The 24,836-nt window shown below is 40.5% G+C and overlaps 1 protein-coding gene across 1 annotated transcript in view; it reads left to right on the top strand.

Annotated features, from left to right (window-relative positions):
* STXBP5L (syntaxin binding protein 5-like) overlaps positions 1 to 24,481 on the top strand; it is a 97,161-nt gene extending 72,680 nt beyond the window's left edge. Inside the window, exons 17-23 of the mRNA XM_010186848.1 lie at positions 894 to 1,064; positions 17,035 to 17,274; positions 18,211 to 18,571; positions 19,541 to 19,706; positions 22,196 to 22,307; positions 22,720 to 22,940; positions 23,977 to 24,481. Coding sequence (XP_010185150.1) covers positions 894 to 1,064; positions 17,035 to 17,274; positions 18,211 to 18,571; positions 19,541 to 19,706; positions 22,196 to 22,307; positions 22,720 to 22,940; positions 23,977 to 24,018 — 1,313 coding nt within the window. The 3' untranslated portion in view covers positions 24,019 to 24,481. The remainder of the gene's footprint in view (positions 1 to 893; positions 1,065 to 17,034; positions 17,275 to 18,210; positions 18,572 to 19,540; positions 19,707 to 22,195; positions 22,308 to 22,719; positions 22,941 to 23,976) is intronic.
* Positions 24,482 to 24,836: the final 355 nt, after the last annotated feature.

Genomic DNA, 24,836 nt, shown 5'->3' with positions numbered 1-24,836 from the left:
GAGACATTCAAAACCCACCTGGACGCCTTCCTGTGCAACCTCATCTAGGTGTTCCTGCTCCGGCAGGGGGATTGGACTAGATGATCTTTTGAGGTCCCTTCCAATCCCTAACGTTCTGTGATTCTGTGATTCTGTGATACCTGGATGTATATCCTTTCACATGTTAAGGGGAAAATTCTGTTCAGTAATTCTTCTCGTGTTGCCTTATCCAACATCAGAAGAAGAAAAATCTTGCATGGATGTTTTATAGTCCACTCCAACCCTCTCTGACCTCTGATCTAATCCTTGATCAGTGGATTGTTGTGGTTTAAAGACCTGTTGCCAGTGATGAAGAACAGATGAATGTAGGCAGAGTTTAAAGCAGCCATGTTTTGGTTTTCACCCCATCAGTCAGCAGCATGTACTGTGCTGATTGACCATGGCCTCTAGCAGGGTTCTAAGGACTTAAGCATCTTATCTTTAGGTCTGTACAGACAAATCAATTGTTCAACAGTTAGTTCTATCCTGTATAAATTATGCTCGTAGTTCTTTATGAGAGCAAAAAGGAAAGATAGTGTTCAAATTTATCTGGTATCTTGGGAGACACAACATCAGGGATGACAGTGTTACCAGCAGTATCTTGATAAATCGCCGATGGGCATAGGTCCCAAAATGCTATGGGATCTGAAGCTATAATAACATGTACCAGTTCTATGTCCCTTATTTGGTTGGTTTTGGTTAAAGTTATAGTGAGTTCTTCTTACATATATATGCTGGGTTGGTAAAACAAATAAGTAGTGATTCTCAGAAGATTTGGTTTAACTCATTCTTAAACATCAGTGCATACATCTCTCCTCCATTCTGTATTTTGGGAGCTGGCACTTTACCTAGCACTTGTTGCATTCACTTTCTAGATCATGTGAATGGTCACTGTACAAGTCCGACGTCCCAAAGCTGCAGTTCAGGAAAACGTCTTTCCAGTGCAGATGTCTCAAAAGCAAACCGCCGAGGGCCTGGGAGGCCCCCTTTCAGAAAAGCGCAGTCTGCAGCCTGCATGGAGATTTCTCTCCCAGTCACCACAGAAGGTGGGTGAAAATGAATATTTTGCTAGGTATTTGTGAATTTCTCACCAGATGTAAAAGCAAAAAAGTTTAGCATCATCCTTGTCCTAGTCATAGCCCTGAACTGCTGTCTTCATCTGACTGCTTAGAATTAGAACAACCTTTGTGTGTTAGTGTTGTTACTAACAAGCCTGCTCCTGAGCTCTGTGCTGCCTAGGGATGCAGTATGCTGAACCTCGCCGAACTCTCACAGCCATCCCCTCGCCTGTATGGATCGGGTGCTTTGTTCTGGAAAAGCGATTGTTCATAGCAGCTTATGTGCAGTTATTGTGACAGCCACTAGTACTAACATTTTAAACTCTCATTGTCTCTACTTATCAAGTCTGAAAATGAGTAAGATATTTTTAGAATGTGAGTTCAGCCTTTGCACATATTTATTTATTTATTGGTGCTGAAGACTTTGTAAAATTCCACAATCCCTGGCCACTGTTTACAGTAAAATTATAGCCCATAATCTAATCAAAATTTTGTATTTATAATAAGTTTCTTGCTTTAATGCTTGAAAAAATAGTCTTCAAATCTTGATCTACCTAAGTGCAGAGTCTCAATGAAACTGAGAGATACAAATTGGACTGCTCATGGCAACACATTGTACTTAAAATTTAGAATAAGCTCATTTTAATTTCAGCAGTGCCAGCTATTTCACTGCAGATCATTTAAGCAGAAGCATTCAGCTGACATGTTTTTCTTCAGTCTTGATGGTGTTCCCACTCTGCTGTTGGTGTCCTTGACCCTTTTCTCCCAGGCTTCCAGCTCCCCCCACATTCTTCCAATAGAAAAATTCGTTGTCTGTGTAGGAAGACTTAAATCTGCCAAAAACTAAAGAAGTATAGCATCAAAATAAATAGTACTGTAGCATTGGTTGTATTCAATTTTGGTAATAGGTAAAAAAATAAGAGTATTTAAATAATAGAAATGATAGGGGTTTATATTTTAATAAAAGATAATTAGTTTTAACAGTTAACTCTTTCAAAAATCCAAGTTTTAATTTTTAGCAAGTTGCAGAATAATTTCCCAAGTGTCTAAGAGATAATAATCTCCTGTGGCTATTTTCTAGGCCATAGCATGTCCTGAACACTCAGTGATGCTCTAACTGATAAGCAATTGACAACACCATGACTCTAGCCCTCTGTCTTGTAAGGTACATCTGTATCTGTACACCTGCCAACCTGCAAAGGTGACTGTACCACAGAAGTTCTTTACAGCTGGAACCAGTGCTCTCTAATTTTGCCAATTTGTTAATGGAGACAGATTATATCCCCTTGCTCCTCCAACTGTCTAATTTTGTATTTTTAAATGCAAATTATTGCAAATACCTTTGTAGCTAGTGGCAAATTGCCAGAATCTTTATTTTTTCTTTATGATAACATAAAATAACAAATTCTTTTTCGACCCTCCTTCTGACTACCGTGCAGATCACAGGACAGAAAAATAGTGTCTGTGTATGTGAGAGCCTATAAGAAAACATCCTAATTTGGCAGAGAAGGTTCCAAGATTATGTTCTTGGCAGGAATGGAGCTGATACCTCAAGGTCTGTTGCAGTGTCCTCTAGCAGCTCCTTCCATTTGGTTTAAAAACAGCATTTACCTACATTCATTCATGGGACACAGAGCAAAGCATGGTCAGAGCCTGTCTGCAAAACAGCTGCACTCACTGAAGGCGTTACCATCTTCCAGCTACATCATTAGATCTTTGGTAGAAGTCACTTCACATCACCAGAGGCTATCACACCAGAGCAGATACTGGTGGAAGAGGGATCCTTTGAGTTGTCCCTTCCTGCTTAAGTACAGAAACATTTAGCTTAAACAGCTTTCTATATTGGGTTACATTGTCCAGTTCCCTTTGCACTAAAGTAAATGGGAAGTGCCCACCTGATCTGTTTTTCTGACTTTACTAGGTGAGCATTAACCTTCTGCAGAGGAACAGGGTCAAAAACTTGGAAGAAGTGACATTTGAACTGACACAGGTGTTTATTTGATGACCATCCAACCATCTCTTCTGTAGGAAAATGTTAAAGTATCGTGGACTCTTCAAAGATTAAGTCATAGGCTGAACAGCAAAAATGTTAAATTGCATTGTAGGCTTTGTACAGCATATAACAAAGAGTAATGCTCAGCAATCAGTTATAAGAAGTAATCCTGTTTAAATACCAAACTTACTATAAATTTCAGGTTTAACTTGGATTAATTAATTGCTCCTGTGTGAACATTGTACTAAAGTAGATTTACAGAGCTCTGAGGTGTTCATGAACTTCTATGCATAAGGGCAGCTTTCATCTACGTAATCACCATTTTTTCCTCCACATCAGTTATTGGTGATAACATAACCTTTTCATGTACCTCTTTTTATGTATCACACAAACATGGTAAGTGCCATTGTCATATAATACCTTGTGATGGAAAATACATCACTGTCACAGTAGTTTCTACTGCTGTGTGGTTTTTCTTCATCCTATATAGTATCAAATTCTTCTAAAATTCTTGTATGCAGATACTGCTGCAGTATCAGCACTACTTGTACATAACTGGGTCAAGGTACTACCCAATTCTTTTATGCTGCTTCTTTTCTTTTCCCCTCCCATCCTCCCAGAGTAAGTAGAGTCACTGGCAGGCAGAACCTACAACCCCTAAGGTCCCACTGACCCTTGTGTACAAAATATTTACTAATACAGTGATACTTTTAATGGCATGGTGATGCTTTCTGCATATCAGTGTCATGAAAGATTCAGCTTCTAGTGTTCATAACTAACTATAATACTAATGAAGTTTAGTATTAAAGTATGTATCTTTCTAGAGATAGTAATCCAGCATCCTATCAGGGTTGTGTAGGAAACAAAAGTGACACCAAAAAAAAAAAATCCCTATTTCAAAGTATCCATGGTGTCACTGAAATGGTATTTCAACTCTCAGTAAGGCCAGTGAAATGACTGCTGCAAGAAAGAGCCAGATAGTCTTTAGAGTAATTTGTATTAACATGTATGTGGTGGAGCATGGTTTGGATTTGTCCTTGAGTGTGTGGGTTTGTGTACAAGTCACCTTTCAGCGGGTCTATAGACTAAAATAATTTCCTGATTATTTATATTAATTAAAACAAAGTCATCTGTCCAACTTGTCTAAACAATTTTTAGATGCCTGTGGTATTAGTCTTTTGATTTCTAGCTCTACTAACTGACCTGTCTGGAATGACTGACATTCTGTCATACTTCAGGCATCTTGAATTTTTAGGCATACTGTTTTGACGAGTGGTTTGATTTATTTCTGAAGGTTTTTCTACTAAGTAATATGGTGGAAGGTGGTATGATCCCTGAAAGATTCCTAGGCTGGGGGCAAAGAGGAGGGTGAGGGAGAAGGAAGATGAGAAGTTAAAAGGTTTGAGAAAGAATGTACTGAGAATAAGCATTCTCTCCTAACTGTGTAACGGGCTTTGATCAAAATCTTGTGCCTGGGCTGTTCCAAAATAAAATGAAAAAATCCTTTCTGTGCTAAGAATTTGTTGGCTACTTAGGAGTGTGTGCTGCAATAAACAATAGATGTATTCACAACAAATTATTTTCTTTTTCATATTTTCATGTGGTGAATCAAGATACAAATTTTATGTCCTCGCTAGAGAGGTAGTATTTCAGGTTAGTATTTGGTATGATATTATTATTCTACTTGAGTAGAATTTGATTAGAGATTGCTATCTCAGTAGTGTTAAGTACTTTTTATACATTAAAAATAAAGACCCTTTGTATGTGGGTAGATGAGTCCTACCTTTCCTTAAGCCTGTCTCTGAGGCACTGATAACACTTGCAGATTTTTTTAATATTGCTTCCAGTTCCTGCTCTTTACAATCTTTTCTAATTGATTTGATTAAAAAGATAATATATTTTGGTGACTAATCATAATATATCCAATAGAATAATAAATCAGTCTCCTCTCACATTGGATTTCAAAGTCTACTTATTCAAATCTGATCTTTTTGTATAATAGGAACTATATTTCCAGCATTTTCAAGTGTATTTTCAAGCAACTTTCACACAATAAATTCTTCTGACTTCATTCCTGTTAGCTGATTGTCAAGACTTTGCTGAGTCTTACCTATTTATATGCAGAAGGATTCCTGATATAGAAAAGCATTTTTGAAGAACATCTTTGCAATGATGAATCATAGGAAGAAAATGGAGAGGGGGGAAGGGAGTCTTGTTTTCTGCTGGTCAAAATATTGCAAACTGTTCAGTTTCATAAAGTGCTGATATTTCTTCCACACTCATAGAAGAATAATTCAAAAGCCAGGTAACAGTAGCAGAGGAGTGGTGTCTATGCTTGCATGATTACTGTTTCTGCTTAAAGCAGTGTCTTTCCCAGTATCCTCGTCTAACATGGAAAAACTTGAAAAGCCCTAAAGCTTTTTAAACTCAAGTAGATTTTATTCCAAGCTAAAGATTACTGCTATTTCAGTTTCAACGCCTAGTTGTTTGAGGGTTTTCTTTTCCCAAAAAAACCCCACTATTACCTAGATCAAATAGCATAGGTTATGGTTATATTTTTGACACTAATTAGCAAGGCATTTAATATTGCACTTCTCAAGTACCATTCTATTTAAAATGTTACATACATATTGTCCTGTAGTATCTTCTGGTTTCATAAATGCAGTATTCTCACAGCTATACTAATAAATTCTGTAGTTGCTCGATATTCTATATCTAATTTTAGCAAGAAATTAGAATTTCACAGGTTTGTAATAATGTGTTATGAGTTCTAAACCATCTTGTTTTCACATACTTTTGATTAAACTGTTCCTTCCTTTCAATAACAGAAGAATTTATTTGCATTGTAAACAAAATCTCAAATATGGGAAATTCCATTGCTGAACTGCTAAATCTAAACTTCTTCTAGTCCTTTTTGACCAGAAGTTTCTGAGATTTTTAGGAACTAGTGATTTTATTTCTTTGATAAGTTTTTCTTGCACAGGGTATAAATTACATTTTTTATTATCAAGGTAACATGCTTTTTAAATATCAACAACAATAAAAATATACATGAATGCAAATTATCCTTACTCAAGAAAAACCTTACAGAGATTCTATTCCCATGATAACATCCTGTAGAAAGGGAATGTGTTTTGTCTCCAAGGTTAGTGGATTTTCTTGCAGGCTGTAGCCATCTGTACTGATCGTGTCTCGGTCTGTTCCATCTGTGGGCTCCAACTAGCACCCCATTTTGTCTGCAGGTATCCTCACAGAAACATTGAAATAGGGATTATATTAACCTTTTGTTCAGCTTCTTTGGGGAAAATGTGTGCACCTACCTGGCTTGCCTTCTGTCCTTTCACACAGATCCAAAACAGTCCATCTCAGTCTAAGAGTTAATACTGCATAGTTGTTAAACCTGTTAAAGCCCCCTTTCCTTCTAGAACAGCAGATATCCCAGCCTCATCAAGAATTTCACTGTAGATAAATAGGCCCAAAACATTTGCTTTTTTTTGGCATAGAAAAAAAAATCTGTATTTCAGTCCAATTCTTAATTGTAATTTTAGATTAAAGGAAACACTGAATTAAAGAAAACAGTGATGTCAAGGGATAAAAATAAAATTGTTGTGGGAGAGAACTCAGTGTGGCTATACTTGTATAGCTGGTGGGTATGTGGATGTGTGCACACATACATATGCTGGCATGCAGTCCTCTTTGCTTTAATAAATTGTAACTAACTCAGAGAAGTTTTTCAAATTTGATACTTCTTGGTTATTGCTTTTTTCCAAACATTCTGCTTTTTTAAGTCACTTCTCCAAAAGGTTCTCTCTGCCATGACTTGCTGGCAGTTGCCATTAAGAGCTTGTACTGACAGAATCTGCTGGCAATTTTTTCCTCCTTGCCTGCATTCACACAGAAATTCACACACAGAATCACACAGAATCGCTCGGTTGGAAAAGACCTCCGAGATCATCACGTCCAACCGCTCCTGTCTACACCCTAAACCATATCCCTAAGTACCTCGTCTACCCGCTCTTTAAATGCATCCAGGGATGGTGACTCCACCACCTCCCTGGGCAGCCTGTTCCAGCCTCTGACAACCCTCTCAGTAAAGAACTTCCTCCTTATCTCTAACCTGAACCTCCCTTGGCACAGCTTGGTGCCATTTCCCCTTGTTCTATCCTCCATCACCTGGGAGAAGAGACCAGCACCCACCTCTCTACAACCTCCCTTGAGGTAGTTGTAGGTGGTGATGAGGTCTCCCCTCAGCCTTCTCTTCTCCAGGCTAAACAACCCTAGTTCCCTCAGCCGCTCCTCATAAGGTTTGTATTCTCTATGTATATGTCCATATGTGGTTACATCGTATGTCTAAGTAAGAAAGTAAAGACACAGTGGAGTTTTTCCTTTGAAATGTTGTGTTGGGAAGTATAGTTTCTCTCACCAGCAGTGATAGAAAACTGTATTTTTTAAAATTATTTTTATTTCACATTATGTCCTTTTTAAGTAGTCAGCTTAATCACCCTTGACTAGAAAGGCCATTTAGGTCTTAGTGCTACAAACTCACGTCGAACAAGGAATCCTAACAAGGATTTGCTGTGCAGCTTTTGGATTAACTCTTTTGATTATATGTAGTTAAAATTTGATATAGGGCACTTGAATTGAAATGTCACTGTGAGCTGGCAAAATGAGCCACTCAAAAATATTATCTTTAATAACCTTATCAAAAATCCTATGGCAAGTACAATACAATTTCCATTTTAATAGATCCAAATACTTTATACTTGAAGGTTTTTTTTTTGTATCTTCATATGGAATGACTAAATAATAATAATAATAAGTTGTTTTTTCTCTTGCATGATTTTGTCCAATTTGTTTTGGAAATGGGTAGTATTTGGTATATACTCTATACTTTAAACTTCTTCTATTATTCAAAAGTATTTGTGAGGCTCACCATAAGGAGCTTTGTAGACAGCCTGGCAGAGGCTTACAGATTTTTTCTTGCTGGATCTTGGTTTAGGTTCTGGCGTTCTAGGGTGCTGAGTTTTTTGAGGTTTTTGATTTTTTTATATATGCAGCAAATTTTACGATTTTCTGTGTATGTATGTTAGCCTGTTACTTTGGCCTACTGTTTCCATAACAAGGCTTCCAAAATCTTAGGATCTATCTGTACTTTAATCAGTGTTTGCCTGAAAATATGTGCATGAAGCTGTAGAGAAGGACTCACATTTGCTCTTGTGAGTCCAGTATGCTACAGTCAGGGGCCTGGAAATATGATACTGAGTGGTTGTCTTATAAAAAGTCTGTAGCCTGAGGAACAAGGCTCAGCTGGTACCGTGCTGTGTATTGCAATATTTCCTATGTAACTCCTATACAACTTATGTCAGTTTTTCTCTTGTCAGTTATGGCTATACTGTTATGGTGTCTGCAGCAGAGCTGTATGCATAGCACATGGAATTCTTTGGACTGCATGAGCGAGTGTGACCATTGGGGTTTCCTTCCTATGTGATGAGGTGGGGGGAGAACAGGGAGATTTCTGGTTTTGTCATTGGCTTCTTTTTTCTCGGGCCTATTGGATCTGAAGCCCACATGTGGATGTGGACTAAGTGATGATGGCCTAGAAGATGATCAGTACAGTTTTCAAATGCAGTGGTTTCTAGGCATCCGAGGAAAGAGAGTAACAACCTAGTTGCCTGATCTAGAAAAATACTGAAGAAAAAACACAAGATTATTCAAAGGTATGGCAGGATACTGCAGAGAGGCAGGGAATAATCTGCTATCCATGTCTGCTGAGAAAAGGATAGCAGACATAGATTACATAAATTACTAAGGCAGAGGCACAACTTCAGGGAGACTGTAGGGGATTCATTTTGATCACAAGGGTAGTTAACCACAGAAACCACTGTGTTCAGTTCTGGGCCCCTCACTATAAGAAGGATGTTGAGATTCTGGAGTGTGTTCAGAGAAGAGCCACAAGGATGGTGAGGGGTCTGGAGAACAAGCCTTATGAGGAGCGGCTAAGGGAACTGGGGTTGTTTAGCCTGGAGAAGAGAAGGCTGAGGGGAGACCTCATCACCACCTACATCTTCCTAAAGGGAGGTTGTAGAGAGGTGGGTGCTGGTCTCTTCTCCCAGGTGATGGAGGATAGAACAAGGGGAAATGGCACCAAGCTGTGCCAAGGGAGGTTCAGGTTAGAGATAAGGAAGAAGTTCTTTACTGAGAGGGTTGTCAGAGGCTGAAACAGGCTGCCCAGGGAGGTGGTGGAGTCACCATCCCTGGATGTATTTAAAGAGCGGGTAGACGAGGTACTTAGGGATATGGTTTAGTGGGTAGACAGGAATGGTTGGACATGATGATCTCGGAGGTCTTTTCCAACCGAGCGATTCTGTGAAATGGATTCTCTGAGGAGGTTATTGCATCTGTCACAGGTTTTCAGAACAGCTGATACTCTCCACCGCATGCCCTTTGCCATACCTCTCCATATTGCAGAGTGAATGATTTCTGGTAAGCTTTGTTTTCCAAGCAGCCAGCCAAACTGACGCTTACCTGATCCACTGGGCATGTTGCAGCAGTCATGGGGCCACACTTCACAAGGCCCCTAAGTGCCATGGCATTTCATAGCTAGGCTTTCTTAGCAGGTAGAAAAGCCTTTAGCTTGAATTTTTTTTTATTTATTTCCCAGTGAGGGGATTATGGTGTTGGTTCTGCTTGTAAATCTATTCAGTTTTGTTGACATCTTAACTTACTTCACATCACTGTAGCTAGTAACAGTAAGAATAGTATACTATGAAATAACTTAGAGACACTATGGTAAGACCCAGTCTCCACTAACTGCTCAGTTTGTTACCACATTTCTTGGTGCAATAAGATGTTGTGTAGAGGACCCGTCCTGTATCTAGAAAGTCTGTTCCTTACTGCAGAAAGCTTTATTCAAATTTAAAAAAAAAATGGTAGGAAGCTGAAATTATTTTTCCTGTCTTGAGCAAAATAACAGCACTTCTGAACTAATGGGCACTGCAAACCGAAAGATTTCTGAACAGCAAATTGTGTATGACTGTAAAAAATTTTGCACCAAAAAAGCAAGTGTTCCAAGGAAGTATATGCCAGCATCTCCTGTAAGGTTTTCATATCTCTTTCAAAGTCTGCACACTGAACTATAAGATCGATAGATTATTCATGGGGGAATATAATTGTTTCCAGAAGTGACTTATCCATAGTCCTAAATTCCTTTTCAGTTATGGTGGAGATGAGTGTGTGAACTCCAGAATATTTTTTTTACCGTGAGATCCATCAGACATTGGAACAATCTCCCAGAGGAAGTGGTACACTCTCCTGCTTTGGTCAGTTTTAAGAGTCAGCTTGACAGGGTGCTGACTCATCTCATTTAAACTCTACTTTTACCTTGAGAGGTTGGACTAGATGATCCTTGTGGTCCCTTCCAACCTGGTATTCTATGATTCTATGTGGGTGCTTGTTTTCTACAGTAAGTAAAATAAAATATCACACTTCTCTTTTCCTGCTTCCTCTTAGAAAGGAGGTGTAGACAGATTTTAAAAGTGAGCAAGGGGCAAAACCCAGTCTGCTTGCAATACAGACACATCCAAAATAATGGCAACTGGTCCTGAGAGTAAAGGGGGCAATTCAGCCCACCTACCTCCATCCATCTCTTTAGAATGCAGTCTGAGAGAGAGTGCTTCTGAGAGTGGATGTTCTAACCAAATCGATGGGGCATGCCACTTGCCCAGGAAGTCTGGTAGAGGACATGCATAAGAAGTATATTCCTATGGCAAGAGGGAGACCAGTTTCTAGACCTTAGCAATTGTGTCCAAGTTCTCCAGAACATGTTCATATTTTATATTGGATCCAGAGTAAATAAAAAATAGGGCCAGAAGGGCCAGAAACCTTAGGCTCAGCCTCTCAGCTGAGCATCGTAGCCATCAGGTGCTCAGCTTTCAGGGGAGACATGTTCCTCATTATACCTTGTGGCCACAGATTCAGAATGCATGGATGGATGGAGTCAGTAATTTTTAAGCTGATTTGTGTCTACAACTTATGGCCTCCAGCTTTCTGCTGAGTGCTACAATCATCTGACTAAAAAAAAGTTAGTGGAGCTGTGATCATTTGGACTGAATCATAATCTTTATCAGATCTAACCACTGGTTTCCCTAAGGGGATAAAGTGGAGTTTAAGTGTTTGTCTACCTAAATTCTGGTCACAACAGAGCTTGTGAAGCCCTGTGTCCCAGGAAAAAGCAGTGGGGGGTGGTTGTTTAAAGTCTGAGCTGTCTTGTGAAAAAGCCAGTCTAATGGCCAGGAAAAGTCTGGGAAGAAATGGAGGAGAGCCTTGCATGGATGCATGTGAGCTGCTGGTGCCTAAATTCCAGCTCTACTGGGCTCAGGTATGGCTTTCCCTTGGAGTACATTTTCTGTCAGGTTCTCGTAGGTTGTTAGGATCCACTCGGTGTCTTACAGGAAGCTGGAAATTTTCCTTGTTTCTTAAACAATCAACTAAATGTAAATTTTGTTGTTCTTACATTCACTGAATGTCTAGTCAGTTTTAATTTACAGATGATTTAATTCCAACTTAAGCTAATGTCACACTGTACTATAGGGATGTTGAATTTGGAGGGCGTGTTTTGCACTGCATGCTCGACTTTAGCATTTTTCTGCTTGCTAGATCTGATCGCTTCAGATCAACATAACTGTTTTTCTACATCTGAAATAATTCTTGAAACATTTCTGAGAGTGAAATACACCATTGGGTGGTTCCTGATACTTCTGTGGCAGAATGGAATAGGTCATGGGCTGTTGTGCATAGAGAACTAGGGGAGATTACAGGAATATTCTGAGATCTGTTAGAGGGTGGGAAAAGTGTGCTTTAAAATGCTTTCACTTGCTTCGTTATAACATGAAATAATTTTACTTTATTATTGAATGAACCCAAGGTTTTTCTTCTGTGCCTTTTGACTCCACCATATTCTTGAGTGCTTCCACTTACGAAAGTTATACAAGATACCATTCTTTCCCAAGCCCTCAATGTTATGAAAGACGCTTCAGCAGAATGGATATTTTAGGTTGGGTTTTAAGTTCTAGAGAATTGTGATGTCTTTGATTAAAAAACATATGTCCAAACTTACAACCTATATCGAAATTGAGCTCTTGGCGATCTGAATGTGAAGACAGTTTGCTTGTCAAGGGAAGTGATTCATACAATTGAATACAGAAGTTTAATAGAGGGCTTACTGGAACGATCTCTCACATTTTTATCTTTCTCTAAAAACGCTTACTTCTACTTCATTTTCAATATGAAGACTAGTTCTGCCCTAGCAATTACTTTCTGTTTACAAAACATGCTGAACTAAAACCTAAGCCTGAAATTTACCATATTCTGGAAATATAAAAATAAAGATCCAAGCCTGGTGGCTTGAATCTCTTTTCTCTTTCAGGCCTTTATTTGCCATTGTTTGCATCAGTGTTGTATGAGTACGATTCCATGAAGCCACTCAGGTTACATTGCTATAACTGTAGCAACTTCAGGGCAATCCACTTTTTCCAGGGAGGGTCAAGCATTCCGCAGCTGTGAGCTCCATGTACGCACAGACATGGCCACCTTGGTTTGAATGCTCTGCAAGTAGTATATGCATATACTACTAATATAGTAGTAGTATACTAGTAGTATACTAAAGTATAGGTTTTTCAACATAGTTTTAGGGAAACTGATTTGAGTTGATACAGTAGGAAATAATTTGCAGTAAAATTCCAGTAAAACTCCAAAATTGCATTGTTTGTGCTTAAGACAACTTCTGCAGCTTTCTAGTGAATTGCTTTATGTGGAATGCAGCTTTAGAATGGTGCTATTAAAATCTGTTTGAAGATGTTTTTAGCCAAGTAAACGTACAGTGTTCTTAAATGTGTGAAAACCCTGCAGTGTTACTTCCTTCCCCTTTTTCCTCTGTGTTGCTGAAGCATTGCCGTCACTAATATGGTTCGGACTCTGTGATGTTACTGTGTGCAAATTCGTGTTTGAAGTCTAACTCCTTTACTGTATGTTTACACTGGCATTCAAAGCTTTGCATGCTTTCCTGACCATATAATTTTAAAAGTGACAGATTTCTCTTAAAATTTTAATATTATGATCCTTAAACTGGCAAATGTTTTAATAGTTTCATTAGCTTCTGTTAGGTCTAATATTTGGGATTAAATCTTTTAGAAATCTTCAAGTGAGGAGAATATAGACCATTTAACTTTTTTTTCCAGAATATATCAGTTTCTATACCAAAAAAGGTCATTTTTTTAAAGTTAAAACCAGGACAGGACCTAAAAATAGCATCTGAGACACTGTCAGTTAATTGCAAAACTCTTCAGTAATGAATGTAAACATTTGCAGTGAAAATGTTGATCTATGTCAGTGGTAGGTTTTTCTTCATTCCCTGTAACAAGTGATACTTTTACTTTCATGATTCCTAACTTCAAGAAGAAAATTACTTTGTGCTTCTGTTAGTGCTAACTTCACTCTTTTAGAATAATCACAATGACAGTTTCTCAGAAGAGATGATAGTTGAGGATGTGTTCCCCTTAAAAAGCCTTTGCTGCAGCTGAGAATAGAGAAGTCAGAACATTCCCCTGAAGATGGCATACATATTTTCATTAATATCCTCTGTCCTTTTTTTTTTTTTAAAATTCCATTAGAAAGTAAGGAAATTCCAGTTTTATTTCCACTAAACAAAAGGAAGTTTGAAAAAGAAAATATCTCTGCAGTCTCTGCTCTATAAAAGTGACAGTTGAAACACATGGAATCATTTACTCAAATTATCTTTTAAATTCCCAGAAATCCCCCCAAACCCTAAATAAATCTTCTCCTAGATACCAGAGCGCTGCAGCAGGACAGCTGTGTCATGCAAGGAAAGAGCTAGGACAATAACTGCTCAGGGCTGCTTTCGTATAAATGTCACAATGACGGTTGGCTCAATTGTTCTTGTCCTTTTGCAAAGCATGCGGTTTTGTGGCAGTAGGTTACATTTCCAGACGGGCAATGCTTCAGCAATTACATGGAATCAGTACATTCTCACACGACGAGCGTCACTGTACTGCTCACACATGGATGAACAAAGGTAAGACTCCAAAACACTGGCTTCGTTTTCATCCTAACATGTGAGTGGAAGTGTCCTGTGTGTTTCTGTTGGTGAGGTGCGTAGCAAGTTAGAGGTTTTGCAGTTGCTTTTAAATCAGAAGCCTTCTATTTGTAAGCTGCTGCTCATAGCTGTAATAGCTGGAATTTAACAATCATTTCAGTGAAGGAAGTTGGTTCCTGAGTTTCCATCTGCATCTCACTAACCCAAACCATGCATAGGACAAGGCTGAATGAAAACATTTCGAAGAAAGCAGGACTGCTGTTAGGAGAGTAGTGGTGTTTATACTGTGTGATGGAATGCAGCTTTTTGAAATGCTACAGGGGTACCTGGAAGTGGTCCTGGTTCAGACTCATGCAGAAAGATGTTGTAGCTGACATTCTTGCTGCACACCCATCATGCAGTGCGAGAAAAGGAAAATACAGGAGAGAACCCAAAATATGGCAGTTGGGTTAAGGATTACTACAGGTTGACAGTGCTCACACAGGACAATTTTTGGAAGGTGGGACATCCTTTTAAAACATAGCAATTCTGCTAGGAAAGGATATGGCAAGTTTTTAAACTTTCCCAAAAGCAGTGCTTTTATGTTTCTCTAAGATACAATGGAGTTGTTTCTAAATAGAGAATTTGGGGTATAATCTCTTTGAGAAAAGAGTTTTGGGGAATAGGCCTAAGCTAAATTTTATCCCAAAATCTAGGAAGAGGAGAGATTTCTATCTTGCTTTAGAGCTAGCCAATAAAGTCACATAGTGATTGCAGCCTTTCATAGATTTTGGTTTACTGTTCAGATATGACATCAAATTTTGACATGTGTCGTGCTGGTCTTTAGAATTTCAGTTTGAGTAGTGTATTTAATAGAAAATGGCACAATATGTTCCCGACAGTGTCCCAAAGATTATATCTGTTAGTGTCAGTTCTATGAAGATGTATTAGTTAACTGTACTGCACAGGAGTGAGGAACATTTCTTGTTAATTTAGGGAGGGAGAAAGCTTGATGACACATGCAAATGGCACATCATGTATTTTAAGTTCCGTGTATGTCGCCTACACTAACTGCATTTGTCCTTTCAACATCTTTCTCAGTTTGATCACCACCATATTTGAATTTTATGTGACTGTGATATTAATACACTTGCTAAAGAGAAAATGAAATACATAATAACATATCTTAAAAATCAGGTACCCTTTGGGGAAAAATAAAGTATTTTTATATATATATTGTATGTGGAGCCCTGATTATCTCTGCCTTGAAATTGCTGTCTTCCCCTTCTTTACCCAGCAGCTGTTACTGGCCAACCAGTCCACTGCAGGAGAAATACAAAGTGCTTGGGGTTATGGGAGACATTAATTCTCAAGGTACTAGAAGCTGTGTTTGCACATGAATAAACAATCCCAGTTTTATGCAGTTATACTTAGCAGTACTGAGCCACAACTAGAGAGCTACAACAGTGCCTACATGAAGAAGGTGAAACGGGGCGAGGAAACAGCAGTGTTGGCAAGTCAAGTAGGCATAACTTTCCATACATACAATATAAGGCTTAGCCCAGTTTTAAGTTGGAGTATGGGAGAAGGTCGTTCTCTAATTTTGTTCTTCAACCATGCCAGAAAGTATTCCTCTTTTTAGACATTTCCACTGGCTCTGAAGAGACAGCAATCTCTTTTGAGTTACAGAAGGATAATTTAGTACCAGACACAGATCTACTTCATAGTGATAGGTTCAGAAGGAAGCCTTTTATCTCGGGTCCCGTAGCCTCAACTATTTCTCCATCCACAGAACCTCCCTGGCCTCTAGTTGTTACTGCTGCAGAAAAGCATGTGACTTTTCCAATGATCTAGCCCTATTTTTGACTCCAGGTTGGTAGACAGCAGCATTGGCACAAACTGTTTTGTAAAGCCTGTGCTAGCAGACAGCCCTACTCTCTTCTTCCCTCTGGTTCCTTTACTCTTCAGCAACATTTTAGCCTCAGCATACTTTATAGCTTAAAATGCATTGCCACCAACAGTCCCTGCTAATGCCAGGAGGTCCCTTGCACAGCTCTGTGCTTCCTGCCTGGCACTAGGCAGAGCACAGCAGAGATCCTTAGCCCTACAGCAGTCACACCCTGTTTGTTGTTATTTCTCTGTGGAAAGCTCAGCAAGTGTCTCTTATGTATTTGCAGTGAGGACGATACAGCTCTGTCTCCAGGAGGCTCTCACTGCTAAAGCTTAGGCAGAGATGAAGCAGCCAGTGCTGGCTCACTGTGCTGTTGTTGCCAAGGGTACAGAGCAGGTTTCTCACTTTGCTCCTTGAGAAGCCAGAGTTCATTTGTACCCTGAGACGTTTTGGATGCTGGGATCGTTTTAGCAATGGGTGTCTCTTCCCTAGAGAGCAGTTATTAATAGCATGGCAATAAAGGATGGCTGTGAAAGCAGTGCTAGAACATCCTAGCAATGGAAACAGGAGCAGAGCAAAGGGCACGTACTCTGAAGTTGGTAATGGCGTCTCCCTTCATGTCCTGCAGCTATGAGATACATGGATTAATTTTAAATGCATTGGTAACATATGGGTCTAAAATTATTTCATGCTATTTAGAACAAGTCCTTTGAGCGCATGCTGTTGTAAATTCTAATTAGTCTATGCTAATCTCCATAATAAGCAGCTATTTCTAATGCAGATCTTACTGATGAAGTCTGACAGCATTTTTCACTCTTATTTATACACTGGCAGCAAGCTGGTATCGTGCTAGTATCAGAATGTTTGCTCAGGTTACAAAAACTCTTTATTTTCTGTACTCTGCAGGGAGTTTGTATTTGCTAGAGGCTTGTGCCTGTTCTAGGATTGCCAGTTTATGCCTGTTTGCTTGTATTTATTTACACAGAAAATAGGGAAAACTCCTTCAGCCGTTCCCGAAGCTCCAGCGTGTCCAGTATCGACAGGGATTCAAAGGAGGCAATTACTGCTTTGTACTTCATGGAGTCCTTTGCCCGCAAGAATGACTCCGCTGTCTCCCCCTGTCTCTGGGTTGGAACGGGCCTTGGTATGGTCTTAATCCTCTCCCTTAATCTGCCTGCTAGTGATGATTTACGGCAGTCAGAGCCAGTCATGGTGTCGCCAAGTGGTAAGAGTGCAGCTCTTTTCCTGTTTATTATCTGTCTTGGTACAAGAGGGGGAATAACTGCATGATTTTGCATGGCATTTTGAGCAGAAATTTCTCAATACGTGTATCAATGGTCACTCACTACATAGAGGGCACTCAGGTAAAGAAAGATGCCTGTGAGAGACCTGCAGCTTCATGAACTGAGTCACCGTGATTGTGATAGTTCCAAAGATTACCTGTGTCATGGGCAAAGTTACATGTTTCTGGTGAGGCTCGGCAAATTAGCAGAGTTCCTTCATATTGTGAGATTACAGTCCTGTGTACGGCTCTGATGCAATCCTATCTGGGATGCTGGGAACACTTTGGCTGACTTGCTAGCCGAAAGCTGCAAAGAAACAGAAGGGAGTTCAGGAAAGGAAACAAAAATGTTGGCAGGTTGCTGTACCAGGAGAGATCCTTGGCTGAGTGAGTGACAGATGGTGTAGCAGAGAGAACAGAGGGCTGAGAGAGGTCAGGGCTGAGGAGAGGCAGTATGCTCTTAATATGTTTAAAGTAAAATAATGACAAAAATCAGAGGATGCACAAGAATAGAGGTTTCCCACCCCCAGTTTGTTTAGAAAAAGGAAGGTCACCAGACTAAGGAGAGCAATTTTATTGCTAGGCAATAAATATCCTGCTAGTATAAACAGCAGCCTATCTTTATGGTATTCAATAGCCTGTATTATATAGATTATTTGATACAGACTGCCTGAGACCTTTTCAGTACTGGTAGCCTGTTTTCTCATCTTCTTATGTGGTCAGGAAGAACGGAGCAAGCGAGACTTGTCATCTTAGCTAGATTAACATGTGTGCTCTGTTTACAAAAGCTGAATGTCAGCTGCACTGCACGCTTTCGCAGCGCTGACAACCAGCTTAATTGTGGTGCCAGTGTCAGTGAGAGGATGTTGTATTTTGCAGGCACAGTTTTGACACTGAAAGGAGCCGTGCTGACCTTCGCGTGCTTGGACTGCATGGGGACGTTGACACATCCACCATATGAAGTATGGAGGGACCCACACATTGCTGATGACGGTGAAAAAACAAGGAAAAGGAAACTTGTCATGCATTCCCCTTCCTCCTCCCAGGATATGGGTGATCATCAATTTGCAGTCATTTGTTCAGAAAAACAAGCCAAAGTCTTCTCATTGCCTTCCCAAACATGTCTTTATGTCCACAACATCACCGAAACGTCCTTTTTATTGCGAGCAGATGTGGTCACCCTCTGTAACAGCGTCTGTCTGGCGTGCTTTTGTGCCAATGGGCACATCATGACACTGAGGTACTTATCTAACTAATCTTGTGGCAAAACTAAGCAAAGAGGTGGCACAGTGCTGTCACGTTCCACTTGTGTTTGCTCCAGAGTGCCTGATGCTCTGCATTAACTCTGGTGGGTGCATTTAATGCCCTGCCTTTCCCGCTGCCATATTTATTCCTTGGCCTGTCTCCACATGGGGAGTTAAGGCAGCCACACAGCAAAGCAAACTTTTTATTTTTTTGGTAGTAATCCCTCCCATGACAATTGATGACTGATGATTTTAACTGTCATAAAAGAAAACCCTGATAATTTTGCTCAGTTACGGTAGGTCAGGTATAGAGGAGTACAGAACAACTTGGGCACAAAAAGGGTGCTGTTTATCCAGTGTGAGCAGCAAGTCCTGTTCTTGCTGTTTTGGAGGGTTTTCTGCTCAGGACACCTGGTTTCCCTTCCTTGTCATCTCCACTCTTGAGCTGTCTGTGCAGTAGCCCTGTAGTCATGCCCTCACCTTGCCACACCCCCTTTCCCTGGCCAGGCCATTTAAATTTTGGGAAGTTCCATCCAGAATGGCAAACTAGGAGAAGCTGGAGGACAGCAATAACAATGCTGGAGCCTTTGTCCACAGGGTGCAAGCAGGGCCCTGCCATGCCGTTTTCTGCAGATGCCCATGCGATAACAGGGGGCAGGCTGTACCCTGCAAACTGCCCAGCCACATGGCACAAGCTGTAATGTGCCACATGCATATCCCAGATCCAGACAGCAGCAGAAGCCTAAGGGTCATTGTGGCAAGGCAGCTGAAACTTCTCCATGCAGGGAAACAAAGTATGATGGGAAGGTAGCATGTTTATGGCAGATTTTATCAGCTTAGAGCTGTACTTTAACTATTCCAGTTATGAAAAGCAGAAACTTAAATGTTGGTTTAAAATGCAGCCACAGAGCAGGTGGACCACGTGTGGCAGCTGGTGACTAACCTGGCTATCTGCTTCTCTTCAGCTTGCCCAGCCTTCGCCCGCTGCTGGACATCAACTATTTGCCTGTGACAGACATGAGGATAGCACGGACCTTTTGTTTCACTAATGAAGGGCAAGCTTTGTATCTCAGCTCTCCCACAGAGATCCAGCGCCTGACATACAGTCAGGAGATGTGTGACAACCTGCAGGTAAAGCTCAACGCCATGCTCTGGTGTTTGTACAGAAGGACCAGCAGCCTGACTCAATTGCCATGTGTTTACTGCTAGATTGCTCAAAAGAGCACATCATACCAGTCTATGGTGTCTAGTCAAATGATGAGATTTTAAATGGTTAAATAAGTAATACTGGCATTACCAGAGATGATAAGTTGTTATCAAATAGCAAGCCTAAGTGTCGGGGGGGGGGAAGTTTTTTAGTATTTAGTAATTTTTAGTATTGGAAGTGAAGGCTGTGCTGCGAGAGCAGTTATGTTCCTCTCTACTTGTCCTGCCTGAACGATCCCAAAGCAGCGGGGAGAGAGAGAGAGAGAGAGAGGTCAGCAGCTCTGTCACCGAACTTTTCCATGACATTGTCACCTTGCTCTTGTGCCCTAATGGTTGGCCTGAGCCTACAGCCTGCCTGCACTTAATTGCAATCTCTGCTGGCTCCGTACAGAGTCAGATTTGTGCCCAAATGGGACTCTTCACAGCCTGCTCTCTCAAAGTCCTAGTGTGTGAAAGACCAACTGTTAAAAATGACTGAAGGGAAAGAAGGAGAAGCTACAACCGGGTAGCAACTACAGCAGTTGGTACCAGCATGTGGCCAACCACACAGCAACTGCCTCAGTGAAAACATTAATTCCTTCCCATATTTTTATCATTTTTTATTTTAACTCTAAAAATTATCTTAATACCTGCAGCTTTCAGTGGACAGGTGGGAGCATGAGGCAAACCAGTGTGGTTACTATCAAAAAATATGCTCTGTTTTAATATATTTTTTAATTATTTACCACTGTTTTTACTCAAATAATTGGTACTCCTTCCACAGGATGAAAGCATCTCCCATTGTACATTAAAATACAGAAGCTATAGAAATGGTCTAATTAAAATAATTTATTTTGAGCAGAAGGTCCTTACAATGTTAGATTTGGGTTGGGTTGGGTTTTTTTTTACAATGAAAATGCAAATTAAAATATCTTTTACTGAAGAGGCGGAATTGTGAGAGGTTACAGGGAGAAACATGAGTAATAAAAGAGAAAAAAAAAGGGAGGAGGAATGAGTTCTAGGTTATATAATTAGCGATGAACCAGGATAGAAATATAAAATAAATGGTCCTGCCAGCACTCATTGTGCCCTAGGGAATAACATGTGCTGAGCTGCTCAAGTCACATCACAGCACTGTCTGTCTCAAGTCTGAAAAAGCACTGTGCACTGCACACAAGCTTTTGCGCATTGGAGAAGAGATTCTTTTGCAGGGAACCGATTTAAAATGATCCAAAGGTTTGATCAGTGTATCTTAGGAGATGGACCTTTAGTGAGAAGCTTTTAGAAGCTAGATTTTTGATTTTTTTTTTTTTAATCAACCTTAATAGTGTCATACAACAACCAACCCTTGCTTCTCTGTACTGCCAGACTGTGGCTGCTTACATCTTGCTTGTATGCAAAGAGGGCAGTGAAAGGCTTGCACAGTTCTTGTATGCATACAAAAAGCAGCTGACCCTGTATCACCTGCTGCTGAGGTAAACAAGCCCAGGCTGCATGAGAGCCTCCACTCAGGCTCAAAGGGCTGCAGTCGTTTTTCTCCCCAGAGCAGGTGACTGCGCAGAGGAGCAGCGAGCGCGAGTGAGTCACGGCGCTGTCCTAGCGCTCAGCCTCCCAGGAGCCGAGCGCTTTGAGCAGCACAACAGCCAGAGCTGCCTGTTGAGGCTTGGATGAGCACACACAGAGCTGAGCAACAGGGCAGCAACACTGCACAGCCTCGCTGTTTCAAACACTAATGGGACTGCACACTTTATCAGCTTTATTCTGGAGAGCCCACATTTCCTCTTACTGCTGCAAAATCTGAGCCTGAGATTTGTTTGGGTTGACTGCTTCAAGAGCTGGCACCATGACAGCGCCTTCAGCCATGCCTGTTTAGCATTACTGATGGCACTGCCAACTTGCACAGTAACGGGCAGGGAAGTGCAGGGTGGTGTATGGAAGGTGATGGGATTTTGTTTTGAGAAAACCCAACCAACCAAACACCAAACCACCTGAACTGCTCGCAAGCACTGAACTCAGGTATGCTCTAAAGAGAAACCAGAATGCCTGCCCTGCTTGCCTGCATATTCACTAAAGCAAAATACATAATTCACAACAAATTGTTGAGTCAACTATAGCTTCACCTCTGCTGTTTCTAAGCAAAATGTGATCTTATCACTGGTATTTTCACTCTATATTGATTTTTTTTTTCTCTCTGTGGTAATGAACATGAGGTGGGGCAGTGACAAACCAAGCCCCTTTGAAAGCATGAGTGAATCGAGTTAGCCCAAGTATTTGGGCACAGCTGTTAAGTACTCAATACTGTTCACACAATGGGCTCTTTTGAAACTAGTTGATTAGATACAATGCATGTGACTTATTAATGCAAAACAAGAAAACACCTACAACTGCTTACACCTCACTAATTTCTCACATGGACCTTTGTCTGACTTCGCTAGGACATGCTTGGAGATTTGTTTACTCCTGTGGAAACACCAGAAGCCCCAAACAGAGGCTTTCTCAAAGGACTTTTTGGAGGAAGTGCACAGGCTTTTGACAGAGAGGAGCTCTGTAAGTAATTCGCTGGGTTGGTTTTTTTTTTAATTTGGTTTTGTTTTGAGTTTTGTTTTGGATTTTTTTTAGAAATTTATTAATGGGATCCCCTGCCCTTGTCATCTAGGAATGGAGTGGTACACAAGATCTAAATCATCGATGAAGATAATACAGATGACATCATGAAGGAAGGGGAGGGTCCTCATTTGCCTTCCCATGATTTCTTTACCTTGGCAGCTTCTTTAGAGCAACTGGGAGGGGGAATGTCCATGACTGCACTGTGGATGTGCTGGTGCACAGAGCAGAATCTTCCGCACGTGCCATCTGCTCATCAAATGGCATCACCGCTGCGAGGCTGCAGCTCAGGAAGCACTGACAGAGCCGTGGCCAGGGACTCATTCCTGTCCATTTGTCCATTTCTTCTTTGCAGTTGGCGAGGCCACGGCAGGAAAAGCCTCTCGCAGCCTTGCCCAGCACATCCCTGGTTCAGGTGGAATTGAAGGCGTGAGAGGAGCCGCAGGAGGAGTCATTGGGGACTTGACTCGTGCACGCATTGCCCTTGACGAGAGAGGACAGAAACTGGGAGAGCTGGATGAAAGGACTGCGAGCATGATGGCCAGTGCAGAGGCATTTTCCAAACATGCGCACGAGGTAAGGACCCTGGCACCACACACACAGCCCCCACAGCCCTGCAACTGAGCCTTTGCTTCCCTTTGGATCAAGTTCTGTTCTCCCTCCTTCACCCAAACAGGGTGCACTCATGTTAACCGATGTGCCATTTTTCCTGCTCGCAATGAGCTTGCCCAAAATAAGCTTCTGTTGCACACCCCTTCCTCTCATGTTTTCATAAATGAGCATCCACTTTTAGCCTCTGAATTTAGAACATGGCGCTTCTCATCACTCGCCTTTCTCATTAAGTCATTTTTTTTTAAGCCACTCAGTGCAGCAGATCTATGCAGTAGGGCAGAAAACAGGTAGGTGGATGTGTATATAGGAACCTTTACAGATCCTACTGGGAAGGAGAGGAGAACATTTCTAGCACAGCACTGTGGTACAGTTATGTAGCACTGGATTTGCCTGGAATAGACAGCTTCTGTGCTTAGAGATAGAAATGGAAAGCTCTTCCATCCCACACTGTTCAAGGCTGGGAACCAGCTAAAGTGACTTTCTTTGAAGAGAAAACACCATTAAATACTTCCCAAAATGCATGTTTTTCATTTAAAATGTATCACATCTCTGGACAAGACCTTTACCTTTTTATTGATTTTTGTAAGTATTAGGCAAAAATATGCAGAAAGACTATGTCCTGAAATGCAAGAAGTCTATATATTCAGTAGATATCTACTGTGCTCCATAGATAAGCTGCTTTCTATAGGAGTAAAAAGCAAGTTCTTGGTTATTCCCATGCCTCTGTACTTTTTGCAGAAGAGTAGTTAAAGCTCCTCAGCAATACTCCTGTAGTGAACAGCAATAGCAGGTGACTATTTTTATTTTTTTAATGTAGCAATTATGAAATTAAATACAAGGTCTCAGCGGAATCAAGACCTAATGACACTGTTTAGTAAAGTATTGAACTGCTCTTCCTTCTTTACCTAAGTGTGAGAGTCAAAATGGGCCTAGGTCCTACGTGGTATCTCTTATGCAGAGCAGTGTTTTATATCTGTCTCTTTGTTTCCCATTTCTATAGGTGATGCTGAAATACAAGGACAAAAAGTGGTACCAGTTTTAGACTTTCAAAGCAGCTGCTCATGGCTTTATTAAGAACACTGTTCAGGGACGCAACATTCGTTCCCAAATCTACCAGTCACTGGCCAGAGACAGTTTTTTTTTCTCCTAGAAGAAGTTTTCCTGTTACTATTACTGGATTCATCACAGTGGGAGGCAAGGAGAAATGTTACAGACCGTGAGACGGAAGCTAGAATCATGGGGGTCTTACTCCAACTGCTGGCTCATGCGGTAGCCAGTTTCTTTCCAAAAGGAACTCAACCATCACTGTGGCATGTAGTTTTTCAGAAGCTGTAGGTATGAACTGTGGGGAGTGCATCTGGTTAAAAATATTCTGTACAAACTCGAATGTTAATGCACTTATAAAACTTTGCATGACTAATTTACATCCTAAAAAAAAAAGGAGAAAAAGAAAGCATGTTGTGACCGAAGAAAAATGGGATTTATTTCTATTCTGAGCAAAAAAATACTTAAATGGCAAAAATCTTTATTTTTTAAAAGTGACATTACAAAAAGCCAGTACATTTCAAGCATGTTTGCCACTGTTTTTAACATAAAAATGAGTTGAGTTGCATTTTCTTATCTACTCTTTATTTCCCTTGAAATACCTTGCTTGAAATCAGTGCTGTTTAACTCCTATCAGAAGAATAAATAAGTTCAAAATCCTATGCCCAAAATTTACAGATTTTTCAAGTAGATAGACAGGCACTATCTGAAATGTCATTAAAACATGAGCATAGATGGCTTATTTGCAATTCAGAGCACATGACTTGTCATCCTTATCTGTACTTTTTGAAATGTGCTCTAGATCTATCTCAGTTG

This window comes from Mesitornis unicolor, unplaced genomic scaffold (assembly GCF_000695765.1).
Source record: "Mesitornis unicolor isolate BGI_N332 unplaced genomic scaffold, ASM69576v1 scaffold12216, whole genome shotgun sequence".
NCBI classification, from domain to species: Eukaryota; Metazoa; Chordata; class Aves; order Mesitornithiformes; family Mesitornithidae; genus Mesitornis; species Mesitornis unicolor.
Note: the sequence above shows the minus strand (reverse complement) of the source record. Positions and strands in the feature narration are given on the sequence as shown.